Source organism: Sinocyclocheilus rhinocerous, unplaced genomic scaffold (genome assembly GCF_001515625.1).
Source record: "Sinocyclocheilus rhinocerous isolate Xijiao unplaced genomic scaffold, SAMN03320098_v1.1 scaffold287, whole genome shotgun sequence".
Taxonomy (NCBI): Eukaryota; Metazoa; Chordata; class Actinopteri; order Cypriniformes; family Cyprinidae; genus Sinocyclocheilus; species Sinocyclocheilus rhinocerous.
Genome location: NW_015633524.1, coordinates 1,008,697 through 1,025,133, shown reverse-complemented (window position 1 = coordinate 1,025,133; position 16,437 = coordinate 1,008,697). Strand labels below are relative to the sequence as shown.

General features: G+C 36.5%; 2 protein-coding genes across 3 annotated transcripts in view; both read right to left on the bottom strand.

Moving 5' to 3' along the window:
• Positions 1–285: 285 nt before the first annotated feature.
• Positions 286–6,468, bottom strand: mcidas (multiciliate differentiation and DNA synthesis associated cell cycle protein). The gene is made up of 5 exons (XM_016557679.1): positions 6,358–6,468; positions 6,206–6,266; positions 5,606–5,688; positions 2,560–2,670; positions 286–1,126 (listed from the first exon to the last, which is right to left on the bottom strand). The coding sequence occupies exons 1-5, from the start codon at positions 6,394–6,396 to the stop codon at positions 479–481; spliced, it is 942 nt and encodes a 313-aa protein (XP_016413165.1). The 5' UTR covers positions 6,397–6,468; the 3' UTR covers positions 286–478.
• Positions 6,469–7,871: 1,403 nt separating this feature from the next.
• LOC107744100 (ATP-dependent RNA helicase DHX29-like) overlaps positions 7,872–16,437 on the bottom strand; it is a 15,420-nt gene continuing 6,854 nt past the window's right edge. For both annotated transcript variants that reach the window (XM_016557588.1, XM_016557587.1), the window contains exons 13-28: positions 16,011–16,154; positions 15,746–15,922; positions 15,474–15,614; positions 15,219–15,363; positions 14,940–15,060; positions 13,216–13,300; positions 13,003–13,091; positions 12,782–12,910; positions 12,283–12,358; positions 10,725–10,949; positions 10,445–10,581; positions 10,266–10,356; positions 8,615–8,932; positions 8,358–8,489; positions 8,086–8,182; positions 7,872–7,988 (exon numbers count right to left, since the gene is read on the bottom strand). In XM_016557588.1, the coding sequence (XP_016413074.1) occupies positions 7,933–7,988; positions 8,086–8,182; positions 8,358–8,489; positions 8,615–8,932; positions 10,266–10,356; positions 10,445–10,581; positions 10,725–10,949; positions 12,283–12,358; positions 12,782–12,910; positions 13,003–13,091; positions 13,216–13,300; positions 14,940–15,060; positions 15,219–15,363; positions 15,474–15,614; positions 15,746–15,922; positions 16,011–16,154 (2,163 nt within the window). In that variant the 3' untranslated portion in view covers positions 7,872–7,932. The remainder of the gene's footprint in view (positions 7,989–8,085; positions 8,183–8,357; positions 8,490–8,614; positions 8,933–10,265; positions 10,357–10,444; positions 10,582–10,724; positions 10,950–12,282; positions 12,359–12,781; positions 12,911–13,002; positions 13,092–13,215; positions 13,301–14,939; positions 15,061–15,218; positions 15,364–15,473; positions 15,615–15,745; positions 15,923–16,010; positions 16,155–16,437) is intronic.

The following is a 16,437-nucleotide window of genomic DNA, read 5'->3' as shown; positions in this document are numbered from 1 at the left end:
TGGTATGTCAGCTTTATTCCTCTGTGGAGAAGTGTCTGTTTGAGTCGTGAATAGAAAACTGTTTCCAAGATAACTGCAGATTGTGAAGTGTGCAACCAGTCAACATTTTGTTTCCTCACAAGGTCACAGGAGCTGAGGAGCCTTTGAAACCTTTGGTCACATATGAGGTCAAATTTGAAACCTTGCAGTGGAAAGTTCTTAAAAGAACCATTTTGTCTTGGTGTGAAGAACTTTCTAAATCTAAAGAACCTTTTTCCATTATGAAGAACCTTTTGTGCATTGCAATGTTCCATGGATGTTAAAGGTTCTTCATGGAATCATTGATTCCAATAAAGAACCTTTAGTTTTAAGGGAGTTCTGAAAGGTTGACCAATGGTGGGAATTCAAAAGCAGCCTTGCTCAAATAAGGACCTTTGTTGGTCTAAACTGAACAAAGTTGTTTTTTTCACAAATTCAACTCTTTGAATCATAAAGCTGTTCAGTGCTCATTAGGAACCCAAAGGAACCTACAAGATCCACTTGGTGTGTGAGAAGTGAAAGCCTTTCCATGTGGGAAAACCTTGGTCTTTACTGTACTGTGGTCCCTGATTGCGGTCTTAAAGCACACTTTTCCATCATCTCCACTCATTTTAAGATCAGATATGACAGATGGGGTTTGTGTAACCACTCGAAGCCCATGGAAAGCCCCAAATATGTTCACCCTTTGTGCAATCAACTCTCCAGAGGACATCTCAAGGCTTTGATTCTGGGTCAGGCCTGAATCTTCACTTAGTTGCCGAGGAGCCTGTTCATCCTGGTCCAGCTGGGCCTTCAGATGCTCCAAGTCTACTTGTACAAGTTCATTTTCAAGCCTGGGCTGCTTGGAACTGGACGGACAGTTCAAGATGTTGTCTTCAGCATCTCCGCAGAGAAGGTAATTCCAGCTGGACCACAGCTGCCGCTTGACCCCTGATGTTGGGCTTTGTTTGTCAGTGGTGGTGGAGTTAGTTAAAGCTGTGGGTGATGGATCTGATGGCTCTTCCTGTGTCAGCAGAGAGATCCAGGAGTGTTCAGAAGAGTGATCCTCTGTTGGCCTCACAGGAGTGCAGTGTGATACTGAGTCTCTCTGGAACGATGTTGTCAGGGCCTAGTAGACAGGAAGTGGAATTGACAAACGCTCATTCGAGGGTGTGACACTGAAAATGTGGCGGTCTTGTTGCCCTCTGGCTGCTGAAGTTTCACAGATATATGTGTAATATAACATCACAGTTTATAAAACAGATGACTTTTGAATGGTCAATTCAGCATTTGTCACAATTACAAGATCAAAGACATGCGAAACCTGCAAATAATTCCCATTTCATCCATAAACTGTTCAATATATACAAATAGAAAGAAAAATTTTTAAATTATATATTTAATAAAAAATAAATATGTTATGAAATGCTGTTCACAATGCATTTTACTTCAAAATATGGCGTATTTCAGGGTGAAACAGGATATTCAGTTAGAAAAAAATAGTTGGGAATTGATTGAATGGTGAAAGTGAGTGTCACTGTAATTGGACAAAGACAAACCTTTCTTCATTGGAATAACGCACAGGTGAAGCATTCACAAGAATGTGCAGTAAAAAGTTAAATAACTTTTGAATTCAATTTTGATTTTATGCTACATTTTTGCTGAATTTATATTGTGATTTCAAGGCCTGGAATTGTTTTTCATAATCACTGCAATATATGGAAGCATTTTTCTCTGATTAATTAAAAAAAAAAGGTAATTGCGACTTTATTTTAACAATCCTGAGTTTATATCTCGCAATTCTGACTCTTTTTTTCTCAGATATAAACTCACAATTCTGAGAAAACGTCAGAAAGGTAAGTTGTGAGATATAAATTTATAATTGCAGGATATAAACTTGCAATTATGAAAATTCAGAAATGTGAGATAAAAAGTCAAAATGACCTCTTTTATTTTTTATTCATGGCAGAAACAATAAATGTCACAACTGCAAGATGTAAATTCAGAATTTTGTGAAAAAGTTTATCTCGCAATACTTACGATTTTCCTCAGAATTAAAAGTTTATATCTGAGAAAAAAGTCAGAAGTGTGAGATAAAAATGTCACAATTAGCTTTTTCTATATTTCATTCATGGCTAAAACAAACAAACAAAAAAGTCGCAATTGCAAAATGTAAATTTGGAATTGTAAGAAAAACATTTAATGAACAAGTTTATAGCTCTCAGTTTATATCTGAAAAAAAGTCAGAAGTAGAAGATATAAACTCAGTCCAGAGTTTATTTCTCGCACTTCTGACTTTTCTCTCAGATAAAAATGTGCAATTATGAGAAAAAAGTCAGTATTGCGAGATATAAACAAAGACTTCTTTGCTGAATGTCACCATACTGACTTCTCAATTGCTAGTTTATATCTGAGAAAAATGTCACAATTACAAGATGTGAACTCCGAATGGCAAGAAAAAAGTCAGAATTGTGAGATAAAAAGTGGCAACTGTACACTGTAATTATAAGGAATTCTGATGTACTGTATTGTCTTGATTATTTTCTGGGAAAAATGCTTTACATCTAGTATTGTGGCATAATGTTCAGTCTGTTCAGCCAGATTTCTCAGCTGGGCATTTGTCTCCTTCAGGGCAGATATTTCCTCTTGCTTTCTCCTGAGTGTGGCATGAAGCTGCAGAGAAGAGACACATGATTATTACTCACTAACACACTTAGTGAAGTATGTGAGCACTGGCATGGAGACATGAGATAATGTGATTCATGATGACCTAGTCAAACATGTGCCCTCAAAACAGAATGAGCTCATTCAGTTTGCATACCTGAACAAGCGAAGAATCATTATCATGCTTATGCATTTTCATAAGAAACCATTTATCAGATGACATGCAGCAGAATCTGAATAGATTGCTCAGTTATTTGAATTACAAATATAAGGATGCACTGACAAAACTGTGGTCTGAACAACACTTGCTAAGGCAAGATAATCATTTCTGAGTCACTAAGGAATATAACAAACAAAAAGAGAAGTGGTCAGCAATTATGTCACATAGGACATTTTTATGTAGAAATCAGCAGCTGCAGTGTGTGAATATTTTTCCAGTTCTCTAAAATGTTTTTAACTTGTTTAATCCCACAGGTTACATCTGTGAATGAGACCTGGATTTTATGAGTTTGTACAATTAAAGCTATTCCAGTTTGCCTCTTTGAAAAAATGGTCTTTGTTACATTAAATGAAAACATTCAAATGTAAACGAAATGTACATTTATTCATTTCTGTTCTACAAACAATTGGCTTTTAAAATGCATTATGTAACTTTAGTGTTTGCAGCTTTATAAATTTATTTGGGTGTTGTTGAGAAAGTGAGCATGTTATGATTCTGTAGTTTCCCACTGGTGACCAAGAATAAACCACAATTTGACTAACTTCTTAAAAGCTTTTTTAGAGAAGCCAAGAAGTTTCGTTTTCAAATGTTTCACTGGTCAATCCAAGGAGTAAAATTCATGCAGTCACTTATCTGAGGATGGTTTGGGAATAAATGAGCTTATACTGAAGTGGGATATTTTGGCTGATTCTTGGACTAGGGGCAATTTTGACTTAAAAAATGTTAACATTAAAGGGGTCATGACCAGGGCCGGATTTACCTCTTTTCGTGACATAGGCAAAACAAATTTTTGGGCCCCCCTTCCCTATTAATATAATAGCCTAGGCCTAATATTACCACCCAAGCAAACAAAATATTTCTTAACCAGTGGAAACCGTTACAGTGTTTTCTATCGCAATAAGCTTTGTTTCAAGACATTTAACATGTTTCCGTCCTGAAATCTCGTGTGTGTTGAACTATTTTTTTACGCACCTCATCCCAAACCTTCCGTTGCAAATTCCAAAACGTCATTTTAGAGCTAATAACGGAGGCTTGAGCCATTGATATGCAGGCTAATGCAGTCTAATGCGGTTATTAGAGAGGGAGAGAGAGATAGATTAAGTGCGTGTGAATACCTGCGTCTATGCGTCTCTCAGCAGCGTCTACTAATAGCGAATCTTTTAAGTTAAACTGCTTCAAGAACCTCGCTACTGAGAAATGTCATGTAGCTTTTCAGCTGCGAAACTGTTTTATTGCTAAATTCGCGGGGCAGCGCTGACAAGAAGTTTCTGTTCGTGTCTCCGCGTGTGTGCACGAGTGCGTGTGCGTCTGTGAGAGAGACTGGGAGAAAGAAAGCATGATTTCCGTAGCCTACATAAAAAAGGTGGAAGACATGGAAATAGTTTCATTTTTTACCCTATTGTTTGTTATATTTATTTGCTCAATTTCTTCTGGGGTTTTGGTTCTTTTACTGTTGTAGATAGCCCATAGTATAACAAAAATATTATATATCTCTTCATTGTGTTTGGGCCCCCCCTGGACGAGTGAGCATAGGCACGTGCCTAGAATGCCTATGCGTAAATCCGGTCCTGGTCATGACATGAGAAACCAAATTTCATAACTTAAAATGTCCTCATCATCAATTAAAAAGCATTTATGTAATAACCCTCAGAAAACGGCTCGTTTGGATCAGAGGTGCCAGGGTGACTTCACCTGGGCACAGTCGTTTGCATAAACACCGCCTCCAGAGCAAGACATCGACAAATCTTCTTCTCACCATAGGCCCAGTCCGCTGGCTTGATCACGCTAAATGCGAGTGTTGTGTTGCGTCAAAAGCAAATAGAAATTACAATTACTGCTGCTATCTCGTCTACACTGGATACAGTATACAGATGCGCGTTCACTTTGACACAGTCCACACGCTTGAGTCTGTCGTCAGTAGGACAAATGAAACGAAAGAACATTCGCTTTGATGCATTTGGTTTAAACAGCTCGTTCGCGACTTCGTACAGACATCAGAAGGATCCCAGCGTGAGGAACAAGTGGATAGTTTCTTTTTAATGGCATCCCGGATCGTGTCTGAGGATTGATCGGAGTATTTTGTTTTGTAAACGAGGCACAGTGTCATGAAGAGTTCACAAAGAAACATTTGTTGAAAGATGAAGCGGTACTAGATCTGACTGCTGCTGCATCACAAACCGTAAGTAAATGATTTTATAATGCTTTGTCTGGAAATGACTGTTTTATTTTGATCATGTTGTCAAAACACTCATGCAATAGCTAGGGGGCGTTGATACTCTTTGCGATGACGTTAGCCAATCATAAAAGTCGCTGATTACTGAGAAGCCTTAAAGGACCCGCCCCTTAAAAACAGCCTGTTTCTGAGAGAGGTTCAGAATGAGGGTTGAAAATAATAATTTTCCCACTTTTTTTTTGTGCAAAAAACTTTATTAACATTATAAGTAAACCTCAAGGAACATTTTAAAATAATAAAAAAATCCATGTCATGAGCCCTTTAAATCTATGTTCATCTACATTTATCAAATAGCCTATCTTGGAATAAAGAGTGGATCATGGCCTTGAACAGCCTTCAGTCGAACTTTGGTGTGTGAATTTTTTTTCTTCCATTTTTTGGTCAAAAGGTTGGATAAACCTTGGAAACTTGGCCCAACAAGTCAGCTCAGTCAATTAACTTTGAATTTGTAAAGTTAAAACAGAAATGAACTGCTTCTGGATTAAACCCACCTGTCTATTCAGCTCTAGAGAGAGATCCAGATCTGTGTGGTCTTCATGTGTCATTAAATGTGTATCAGTGGACTGACACTCATCTGTGGATAAGATACAAAATTAAAATTACACTGATTTCAGAGCACTGCAATAATATTAAGAAGAAGAAGAAGAAGAAGAAATAATTGTAAGAAAAACATTAAATGAACGAGTTTATATCTCAGTAGTACTAATGTTTTTCCTCAGAATGACTTGTTTATATCTGAAAAATGTCAGAAGTATAAGATATAAACTAAGTCCAGAGTTTATTTCTCGCACTTCTGACTTTTCTCTCAGATAAAAATGTGCAATTATGAGAAAAAAGTAAGTATTGCGCGATTTAAACTAAAATGGAAGATTTCAGAGCACTGCAATAATATTAATAATAAGGAGAATAAGAATAATGTTTTTATATATTTACAATAATATACAAAAATAAATAAATAATAATTTATAGGCTAATACAACAATAATAAAACGTATTACAATGATAACGTCAAAACATGATAGTAACAACACAGTTTTCACATTTTGTATCTTAATCTACATTTTCATTTTCTCAGGTACAGTAAATCTCACCTGTGGCAAAGTCCAGCAGATCTTCAGTAGATGGTTGTTTGGCTGATAGCTCTGCATGGTCCTGCTGATAGAATGTAATTGTTTAATGTTATTAAATGACCCTCATGCAAATTCCTGTAACTGTTTCATTGATTGTACTGTAAAAGCACTACCGTGAGATAAGGCAGCTGAGGGTAGTAGCAGGTCTGCATGCTGGAGTGATGCTCGGTGTTGATGTGACCGTTGTCGTCAGGTGCGTCACGTGTGTAGCGACCGACTCCGCGCGCTTCAGAGCGCCCGTTCAATTCAGCGCCAAACGAAGCTCCGCCCACTTCACACACTGAATCCTTGACGCCAGGATTAATTCTTAATAATCTATAGCCGTTTTTGTTTGGAGAACAACTACGCGTTCTTACAGCATTTCGTAGTACAATGTCAGAAGAGAATAAAGTTTTAGGATGTACATTTCTTTAAATATTCCTACATTTTACATTATCAACAGTTTCAACCGTTTTTGGCCTTTCTATTCTATTCTATTCTATTCTCTCAAATAATATACCCTACACACAGCCAGACACCACTATGATAAAAAAAAAATTTTTTTAATTAAAATGATAAAATGACCACAGTTATTTTATTACTATACTATTATAGTATTTATTAAAATGTTATGTTAGCTTTTAATTTTAATGTAATTCTCATTTCGTTTTTTAAGTCTATTGAATTAGTTACCAGTCGGCTCCAGGATCTTTCCCGATCCCACCCCCCTTCTCTCTCCCACTTCGCTTCCTGTCAATTCTGATCTGTCCTGTCACAATAAAAAGCCAAAGAAATTGTTACCAGCTTTTTAACATTTTCTGTAGTTTTTTTAAATATATATTTTTATTTCATTTTAATATTTTGCTTAACTTTTTAGTACTTCAAAGGCAATTATTATAAAATATTTAATTTATTTACCAAGAGAAAATTTTTAAGTTAAAGTTTTTCATCTATTTATATTTCATTTAATAATTTTCATTTTATACGCTTGATTTCAATTTTTGAAACATTTTTTTAGTAGATTTAGTTTTAGTTAACAATAACAGCACTGAAAGATGTTTAATTCTATTCCGTTCTATTCTAGTGGTGAATCAACAAAGCACTGACCACTGAGGAATGTGTGATGATCTTTCCCTGCTGGAAAGAACCATGTTGTTGATGGGTTTGTCAGGAAGTACACTAATGTACTTATTGATTATTCAGTTTTATAGGCTTTTAGAACAGACAGACATTCATTTGGAGCCATAAAGCATGTTACTCAAATTTCATCTTTAAAAGACTATCAGACAACCATTATTACAATAAGACAATGCGTTTTGTGGCTCTTTTTTTTGTTTTGTTCTTGTTCTAAATAATATGAAGAAGATTGCATCCTCAAAGTCCACTATGTCAGAGACATTACCCAAGTTAACTTTTAATGTCTATTATTCATCTATAATAATTATGTGTCAGACTTGAGACATGAATCATAACCAGTTACATAATTTAAAAGTTAGATTTACAAGACCATCATTTGTTATAGCATTCACTTTTATCAATAACAAACCAATTAAATTATAACCACAAGATTGTTTCTCCAACAACACCACCCTGTCAGTCTATTATGATAATGGCTTTAAAGAATACCACAAACTTTTTGTTTGTCTTAAAATATTTTTATTCTGGTTTGGCAATATAATTTACATTCTCACCCCTCAGTGATTCATAGATCAGAGCATGTTTTCTGACTTGATCAGTTCTGTGATGATTTGTATGGTTTTCTCATCTGAAAAGGATACAAATAAAACAGAAAAAAAAAACAAAGACTGCACCCTTGTTCTATAAATATATAAAATAAAATAAAATATTCAACAATAAGTTACCTTCCAAATTCATTTTGGGGTTGGCCAATTTCCTCTCCAGGAGGGAGTCGATCAGTTTGCGAAGGTGTTTGAAGATCACGCCAATTCTGACTGGAGCCTGATGGGAAATGAAACGGTGTTAACTGTTATTATTAGAGTTATCTTACAGTTTGACAACCATTTTATGACGCATCAGTGCTCTTGCCAATGAAGCGATCAATGCAAATCAGGCAACCAACCAAACATAGACAATCAATGAGAAACAAGACACGCATACAAAAACTTTCCCTCACCTGGAAGTAGATCCATCCATCCAGAGAGATGAGTCTCTCCCTGTGCTGCACGTCAATATCACCTCCAAACAGCAGCATGGATAACGGTGAGATCAACGTAGTGTCTCTTAGAAACACCTTTGTGTATTTCACCTGTAGGCAAGATGAGAAAATAGTGGTTCAAGTCACAAATGTATGAATGACCAGGGTAATAAGAGACTTTTTTCAAGAAGTGTCACGAAAGGTCACAGTAATATATTAAAGCTAGTCCAACGCACCTTTTCCTGGAAGAGCAGCCAACCGTGGGTCTGTAGGAAGCGGTTGACTGAGGAGGGGTGAACGTGGGCCTTTCCCTGAGCCGTCTCAGCCACACACGCCACCCGCTCCTGAACGTCCAGAGAGGGAGTGCAGAGGATACGGCCCACGCTGTCATACAGACCCGCAGTCAACACGGCTTTGAGAACTGAGACGTCCTGCTGGGAGAGAGAGCCGAGGGCTTTGGGTTCAGCGCCGGGCCGAGAGCGAGGAGTTCGGCCGGGCTTGGAGGCGACGAAACCGGCCTGCTCCACCATCCTAATGAGCTCATGCTTCACATCCTGAGGAAGAAGTTAAATAAGTTTAATGTATTGCCTCTAAATATTCAGAAATACATTCAAAATTCCTACATTCACTTGAACACACCTCAATTTGTGAATTAATTCAATACATTTTCAGATTTTTTTTGTGACAAAGATAAAAAAAAAATGACAAGGTATCTATGTATCTGTCTGGAGATTATAAAAAAAAAGTTCAATTTTGGTTTTAATATTTTAGTATTTGAAAACCATTTTCTGAATAATCAGTGTGGTGTTCCCAACATACAGGAAGCCATTTTGTGATAGAAAACCACAAAATAATAGCACATATTTTAGATATTTTATCTACGATAATATGTTTAAAATCTTTTTTTTACCTATTTTTTTTTTTTACCTTTTACCTATTTTTAAAAATCGTTTTAGGTAACTGAAATAAAGCTGAAATAAAATAAAATATAAATAATAGATGAATATTAGAAATGTAAATATAAAATTGAAATAAGTTCAAATACTAAATTACTGAGTACTAAAACACTAAAACTAAAAGTAAAATCAAAATAAATTAAGGTTACACAGAAATATAAAAAACTAATAAAAATGACAAAAGCATGCAACAAAATTTCCAAAATAAAATTTTAAATAAAAACTGAAAAATATATACAATTATAAATAAAAATATTAACAAATACTTTAGAAGTATACAAATAATACTAAAATAACTCTACATGGTTACACCACTTGACATTTTAGAGACATTAATAATTCTTTCTGTTGGTATAAATTATATAAATATTTTTCAAAATATTATTTTATTTAAATATATTTACTTGGAAAACTATGTTTGAAAACATGTATTTATGATATAATCTTAAAATTTTTATATATATTTTTAATGTTATTCCTTTCACTTGATGGATAAATGTTGTTATTGTTAACTAAAACAAATAAAAAAATACTTCTATGTTATTGTGCCCCCCCCTCCAGAATTAAATATAATATAAGTTGAAGATTAGAAATGTAACAAAATTACATAAAGTAGTAAGTATACTGAAATAACTCTGGATGGTTACTCCACATGACATTTTAGAGACATGAATCTAAAATCGTTGATGGTATAAATTATACAAATGTTTTTAAAAATGCATGAAACCACCAAGAATACGTTTTTAAAAACATGGTACTTGACTTTTTAACTATATATATTTATTTTTATTTTTTGAAAGATTTTAAATTCTATTCGCACACATGCAGCTCAACCAATTCACGTTCTAGCAGATCAGCCGTACATTCGTCAGATCATGATGACTGTGCTAATGAATCAGCAAGTGTGTTAGGAGCTGTAAGAGGATGTCACCTCAATGGTCATGAGAGCGGTGCGGCTCAGGAAGTGTCTCCGGCAGTAAGCCATCTCAGCACGCGTTCCCTCGCTCCGAGAGCTCTTCCACCTGTGAACAGTAACTTCATTACAATGATTTCACTTCCTTTCTACACATAACGCCATACAGTACTGTTCTGTTGAACATGTGTGATTACCCAAGATAAGCACTGTAGATGGTCATGTGATCGGAGTTTGCGACTGCTAGGGCAGATTTAGCCAGGTTGGCCTCCTCCTTTCTGCTCATAGGAGTAACAAATGGGGACTTCTCAGACATGGCCGCTGCGATGGTAGCCTGAATAGTAAAAACAAACAAAAGTTGTTCAATACATCCTTCAATAATACTCCACAGAAGAAAGAAAGTCTAACATGCTTGGAACAACATGAGGGTAAGAAATGATGACAAAAATTGAGTAACATGCTACAAAAAACGCTCACAATGGGTTCCAGGCAGCTAAAGATGGCGCCAAAGATGAGCATTTTGCCAATCTTGACGTTGACAGGAAGGGCGGCCAAGTGATGGCCGAGTGGCGTGAGGGTGTAGCTATCTTGCTGACAGGCGCCGATCTTCCTCAGCAGACTGACAGCGTTACACACGGCCTGCTGCTGAGGCGCATCGAGAGCTCGACACAGGAAATCCTCTGGAGAACCATATTCACACTTCTGTTCACACATAGAGAGAGGTGACAGAAGTCAGTGTATTACTAACGGAAAAGATGCTTTACACGCACTACTTCAGAAGTCTGAGGTCAGACTTTTTTTAACTGACTACAAGTGACTGCAAATGCTTTAATAATATTAGAAAAGATTTCTATTTCAAGTAAATGCTGTTCTTTCGAACTTTCTATTCATCAAAAAAATCATGATCATGATTTTCACACAAATATGAAGCAGCGCAACGGTTTTCGACATTGATAATAATCAGAAGTGTTTCTTGAGCAGCAAATCAGCATATTAGACTTATTTCTGAAGGATCATGACACACTGAAGACTGGAGCAATGTTGCTGAAAATTCACAGGAATAAATTACATTTTAAAATATATTCAAATAGAAAACAGTTATTTTCAATTGTAATAATATTTCACAATATTACGTTTTTTACTGTTTTTGATCAAATAAATACAACCTTGGTGAGACTTCTCTCAAAAGCATTAAAATATCTTATCGACCACAAACTTTAACAGTTAAAGGGATAGTTCACCAAAAAAATGAAAATTCTGTCATTAATTACTCACCCTTCATTAATTACTCACCCTCATGTCGTTTCAAACCCGTAAGACCTTCGTTCATCTTCGGAACTCAAATTAAGATATTTTTGATGAAATCCGAGAGCTTTCTGACCCTCCCATAGACAGCAAGGATCCTAACACGATCAAGGTCCAGAAATGTAGTAAGGACATTGTTAAAATAATCCATGTGACATCAGTGGTTCAACCGTAATTTGACGAAGCTACGAGAATACTTTTTGTGCGCAAAAAACCCAAAAATAAGAGAGTATCACATACGTAAACAATGTATGCTGTTCTGTGTCAGCTGCGCCACGTAGATACGTTGTTTTCGTTCAAATCAAAGCGGAAACAATGTAGAAAATGTATCTGTGTGGCACAGCTGACACAGAACAGCATACATTGTTTAAGTATGTGATACTCTCTAAAATAGCGCTATAGGGTGACGCGGAGGAGATGAATTATTGAATAAAGTCGTTATTTTCGTTTTTTTTGCACACAAAAATTATTCTCGTAGCTTCGTCAAATTACGGTTGAACCACTGATGTCACATGGATTATTTTAACAATGTCCTTAACTACATTTCTGGACCTTGATCGTGTTCAGAAAGCTCTCGGATTTCATCAAAAATATCTTAATTTGTGTTCTGAAGATGAACGAAGGTCTTAAGGGTTTGGAACGACATGAGGGTGAGTAATTAATGACACAATTTTCATTTTTGGGTGAACTATCTCTTTAAGTAGTTTCAAAACACAAAGTTGGTACTTAACATAATATGAAGGCAAAGCTCCTCCAAAGGCACTCTGAGAATCTCCGGAATGGAGTAGTCAATGAAGCTCTCAAATCTGTTGTGGGAAACAGACATGTGTGGAATGACAGTATATACATTATACATATATAACATATATAAATCAGAATTTATAATATTAGTCTTACTGTTTTGAGTCTTTTGCTTTAAGTAGTGCATAATGTGAAGCTGTTTTGGCATTTGTCTGGGTTAAATAATATTAAAAGATACAACTTTTAATTTTAATAATGTATGAGCAAAAATTCAAATGAACAAACTATGATTAATAAATGCTTTAGAAGTATCACTGTTAGCTCATGGTAACTGATGTAGATAACTAATTTTAACAAATGAAATTTACTCATATTAATATTCCCCCTAAAGTATCTTTGGCTGGATATCGCCAAATAAAACAGACCAGCAAATGAAACTTTGGTACTCTATGGTCCACAATCTCTAAAGCATCTCAGTGGCGTTGTACCTGAATTTGGGATAAAGGCGGAAACAGAAGCCCTCTCGAACACGTCCAGCTCTCCCCTGCCTCTGCAGAGCGCTGGCTTTACTCACAAACGTCTCCACCAGAGAGCTCATCTGACTGCTTTCATGATATCTGAAACCACAAACGCAAGATAAGTGCTAACATTCAAAACCATCAGACTGTGTAGACAGATAATATATCACATATGTTCTGGCCCGGCTCACCGATTCTCTTTAGTTTTTCCTGTGTCGATGACGAAGACCACGTCAGGAATGGTGACGCCAGTCTCAGCGATGTTTGTGGACAGAACGATCTTCAGGAGAATATGAAGATGTGAGAATAGTATGTACATATTACATACTGCAGAAATAGGAAGAGTAGTATGTAGTTTGCTGTTCTGAATGGAGCCCTGATAACACAATAATATATTGCAGTACCTTTCTGACTCCAGGAGGGGGCACTGTAAATGCAGAAGACTGGTCCTGAGATGACAGTGTGGAGTGGAGGGCAATCAGCTTGTATCTAGATGCAAACAAACACAGTGTTGAATAAATGCCATATTCAATTTGACAAAAATGATAAAATATGAATTTTCAATGTTTTGCCAGCTAAAAAAAAAGGACACCCAGGTTGAATGGACTGTATTTCTGTCCCTCAGAAACTTTTGTTCTTGTCAAATTAAATCTGGCCTCTTCTCTGACTAATATCTAAAGTAAATATCTAAGAAAATGTTCTCACTCTCAGGCCATTCAAAATTAAGATGAGTTTGTTTCTTCATCAGAACAGATTTGGAGAAATGTAACATTACATCACTTGTTCATCAGTGGATCCTCTGCAGTGAATGGGTGCCGTCAGAATGAGAGTCCAAACAGCTGATAAAAACATCACAATAATCCACACCACTCCAGTCCATCAGTTAACGTCTTGTGAAGTGAAAAGCTGCGTGTTTGTAAGAAGGCGTTTTAACTTTAAAGTTAAACCATCACATTTTACCAAAATACCAGACCATAATCCAAAATAACACTTCCTCCAGTGAAAAAGTCAAATCCTCTGTTCTCCTCTCATATCAAAATCTACTGAGATATTTGTTGTAGACCTGTTTGGACTGTTTTCATTTGTAAACTGTGCTTGATTTGTGATATATGTGCTTGATATATTTCTCTCCTGATTCAGACTAGATGACTTTTTCACTGGAGAAAGCAACATTATGCGATGGTTTGAAATTAAAAATGTCTTAATGATGCAGTTACCCACAAACTTAAACTCTATTTGTTTCCTCCAGTGAAAAAGTCAAATCCTCTGTTCTCCTCTCATATCAAAATCTACTGAGATATTTGTTGTAGACCTGTTTGGACTGTTTTCATTTGTAAACTGTGCTTGATTTGTGATATATGTGCTTGATATATTTCTCTCCTGATTCAGACTAGATGACTTTTTCACTGGAGAAAGCGACATTATGCGATGGTTTGAAATTAAAAATGTCTTAATGATGCAGTTACCCACAAACTTACACTCTATTTGTGTATTTGTGGCAGCACCCCCCCATATATATATTTATATATGCAAATTCCTTCTCTGCCAGCAGGAGGCGCTTTTAGAGCGGGAGAGATAGCGGTTTCTCTGGTAACGGCTGTATACAAAGCAGCGCTCTGCTCACAAACGCTGCTTTATCAGGCATTACATGCAAGATGAAATGAAAATGAGATCAAAAATTTTCCTTCAGAAATACAGTGATATAAAAACACCTACGCCAGGTTTTGATTTTGAAACTTGCAGTGCTCATGTTTATTCAACGAAGTCAAAGTCTTTTGGAAAATCTATTTGAGGCAGCCAACCACAAATAAATAAATGTATGAGGAACACTGTGATGAATTTGTTTCTTACAAACACGCAGCTTTCCACTTCACAAGACACTTCACTTGACTGGAGTGGTGTGGATTACTTGTGGATAATTGTGATGTTTTTATCAGCTGTTTGGACTCTCATTCTGACGGCACCCATTCACTGCTGAGGATCCATTGGTGAGCAAGTGATGTAATGCTACATTTCTCCAAATCTGTTCCCATGAAGAAACAAATTCACCTATATTTTAGATGGTGTGAGAGTAAGTTATCTTTTTTGGGTGAACTATTCCTTCTAAGTAAATTTAGGTTGGAGTTACCGGTCCTTGGAGCTGAACCTCTTGTCGGTGGTCAGTAGATCATACAGCTGTTGAATATGAGCCAGGCCTGGGAGGAAGATCAGAACCGCACCATCCACATCACGAAACTGAGGTGATTTATCTGAGGAAAAGAACCAGAGATACTTCATTTACTCATTAAAGCCATTAACAAGTAGATTTCTTTGAGGAAAGACACTGCTAATAATACAGAATGGATCCTAATGAGGTACATATAATTGCTGACTCTGTGCTTACAGTACAGTATGTGTGTTATATTACCCAGGTATTCCAGTATGTCTAATATCAGATCCATATTTATCTTATTGGGGTTCATATACTGCAGGACGTGTCGCGTCCGGCTGCTGAAGTGATCCAGCTCAGGGCTCAGATCCCAGCCTGGGCCAGAGTCCCTCACGATCGGCTCCTGAACACAAAACAACACAAACATTTACGATAAAACGCCACAGAATAACCTTACGCATGCTAAACAGATAAGGTATAGATAGACAGATTCTTCTGGATTTCTGTTCCAACCTGGTGCTGAAGAGTCTTTCCTCCTTTCTGTGTGATGTTGATGCTGACTTCCTCTTCCTCCTCCACAAACCTCTGACTGTACTCTGAGTCCTGCTCCAGAACATAACCCGTCTCCTCCACGATATCCTCCAGGTGAAACACCTGCCACCACAGTTTCTCATTACTTTTGCTTATTTAACAATTTATAACATAAAATATATGACGCATATACGATAAATTCATCAAAATACTAATGTTACAGTATGTAAGCATATATTTAGATATAATCTTGCCTCCACAGGGAAAGTTCTGCCAGGTATGGTGACCACAGGACAGCGGTTGAAGTAGTTGGCAAACTTTTGACAGTCGACTGTAGCGCTCATCAAGATCAAACGCAGATCAGAGCGCTTATGGACCACTTCTTTTAGTACGGTGAGGAGGAAATCTGACTGGACGCTCCGCTCATGAACCTACAATATTGAGACACGATTTTGGGGTTAAACGGTGCAGCATTAAGTGTACACTGTAGGTATATTGACAGATTTATGTGAGCTTCACCTCGTCCACGATGATGTGTGTGAGGGAGCTGAGGAGCCGGTCCTGCTGTAGTTTGCGCAGCAGAACTCCAGTGGTGCAGTACAGCAGTCGTGTGGCGTCCCCGGAGCGGTTCTCCATTCGGATTTGGTATCCACACAGTGAACTCTGTAATGCAAAAATTCAAGGATATTATTACTATGCTGTCTCTGCCTTAAACTACCATTATGACACTTTAACTGCAGTTCTGCCATTTTGCACGTCAAGTCCTAAGAAATTATTTTAAAAAACCTTTAAGAAAAGCATACATTTAATAACTTTAATACATTTTAACTTTTAACTTTAATCAATTTAATTAAAATGTCATGTGGTTTAATTGTAATAAGTTTTTTTTACTTACACTATGAATACTTGAGTATATCATATTTTCAAAAAATAATGATTATATATA

Coding starts and splice junctions, on each gene's coding strand:
- mcidas (XM_016557679.1), bottom strand. CDS start 6,396: ATGCAGACCTGCTACTACCCTCAGCTGCCTTATCTCACG. Junction 6,267..6,357: donor CTCAGCTGCCTTATCTCACG/GTAGTGCTTTTA, acceptor TTCTATCAGCAG/GACCATGCAGAGCTATCAGC. Junction 5,689..6,205: donor TCTGCTGGACTTTGCCACAG/GTGAGATTTACT, acceptor TCTTATCCACAG/ATGAGTGTCAGTCCACTGAT.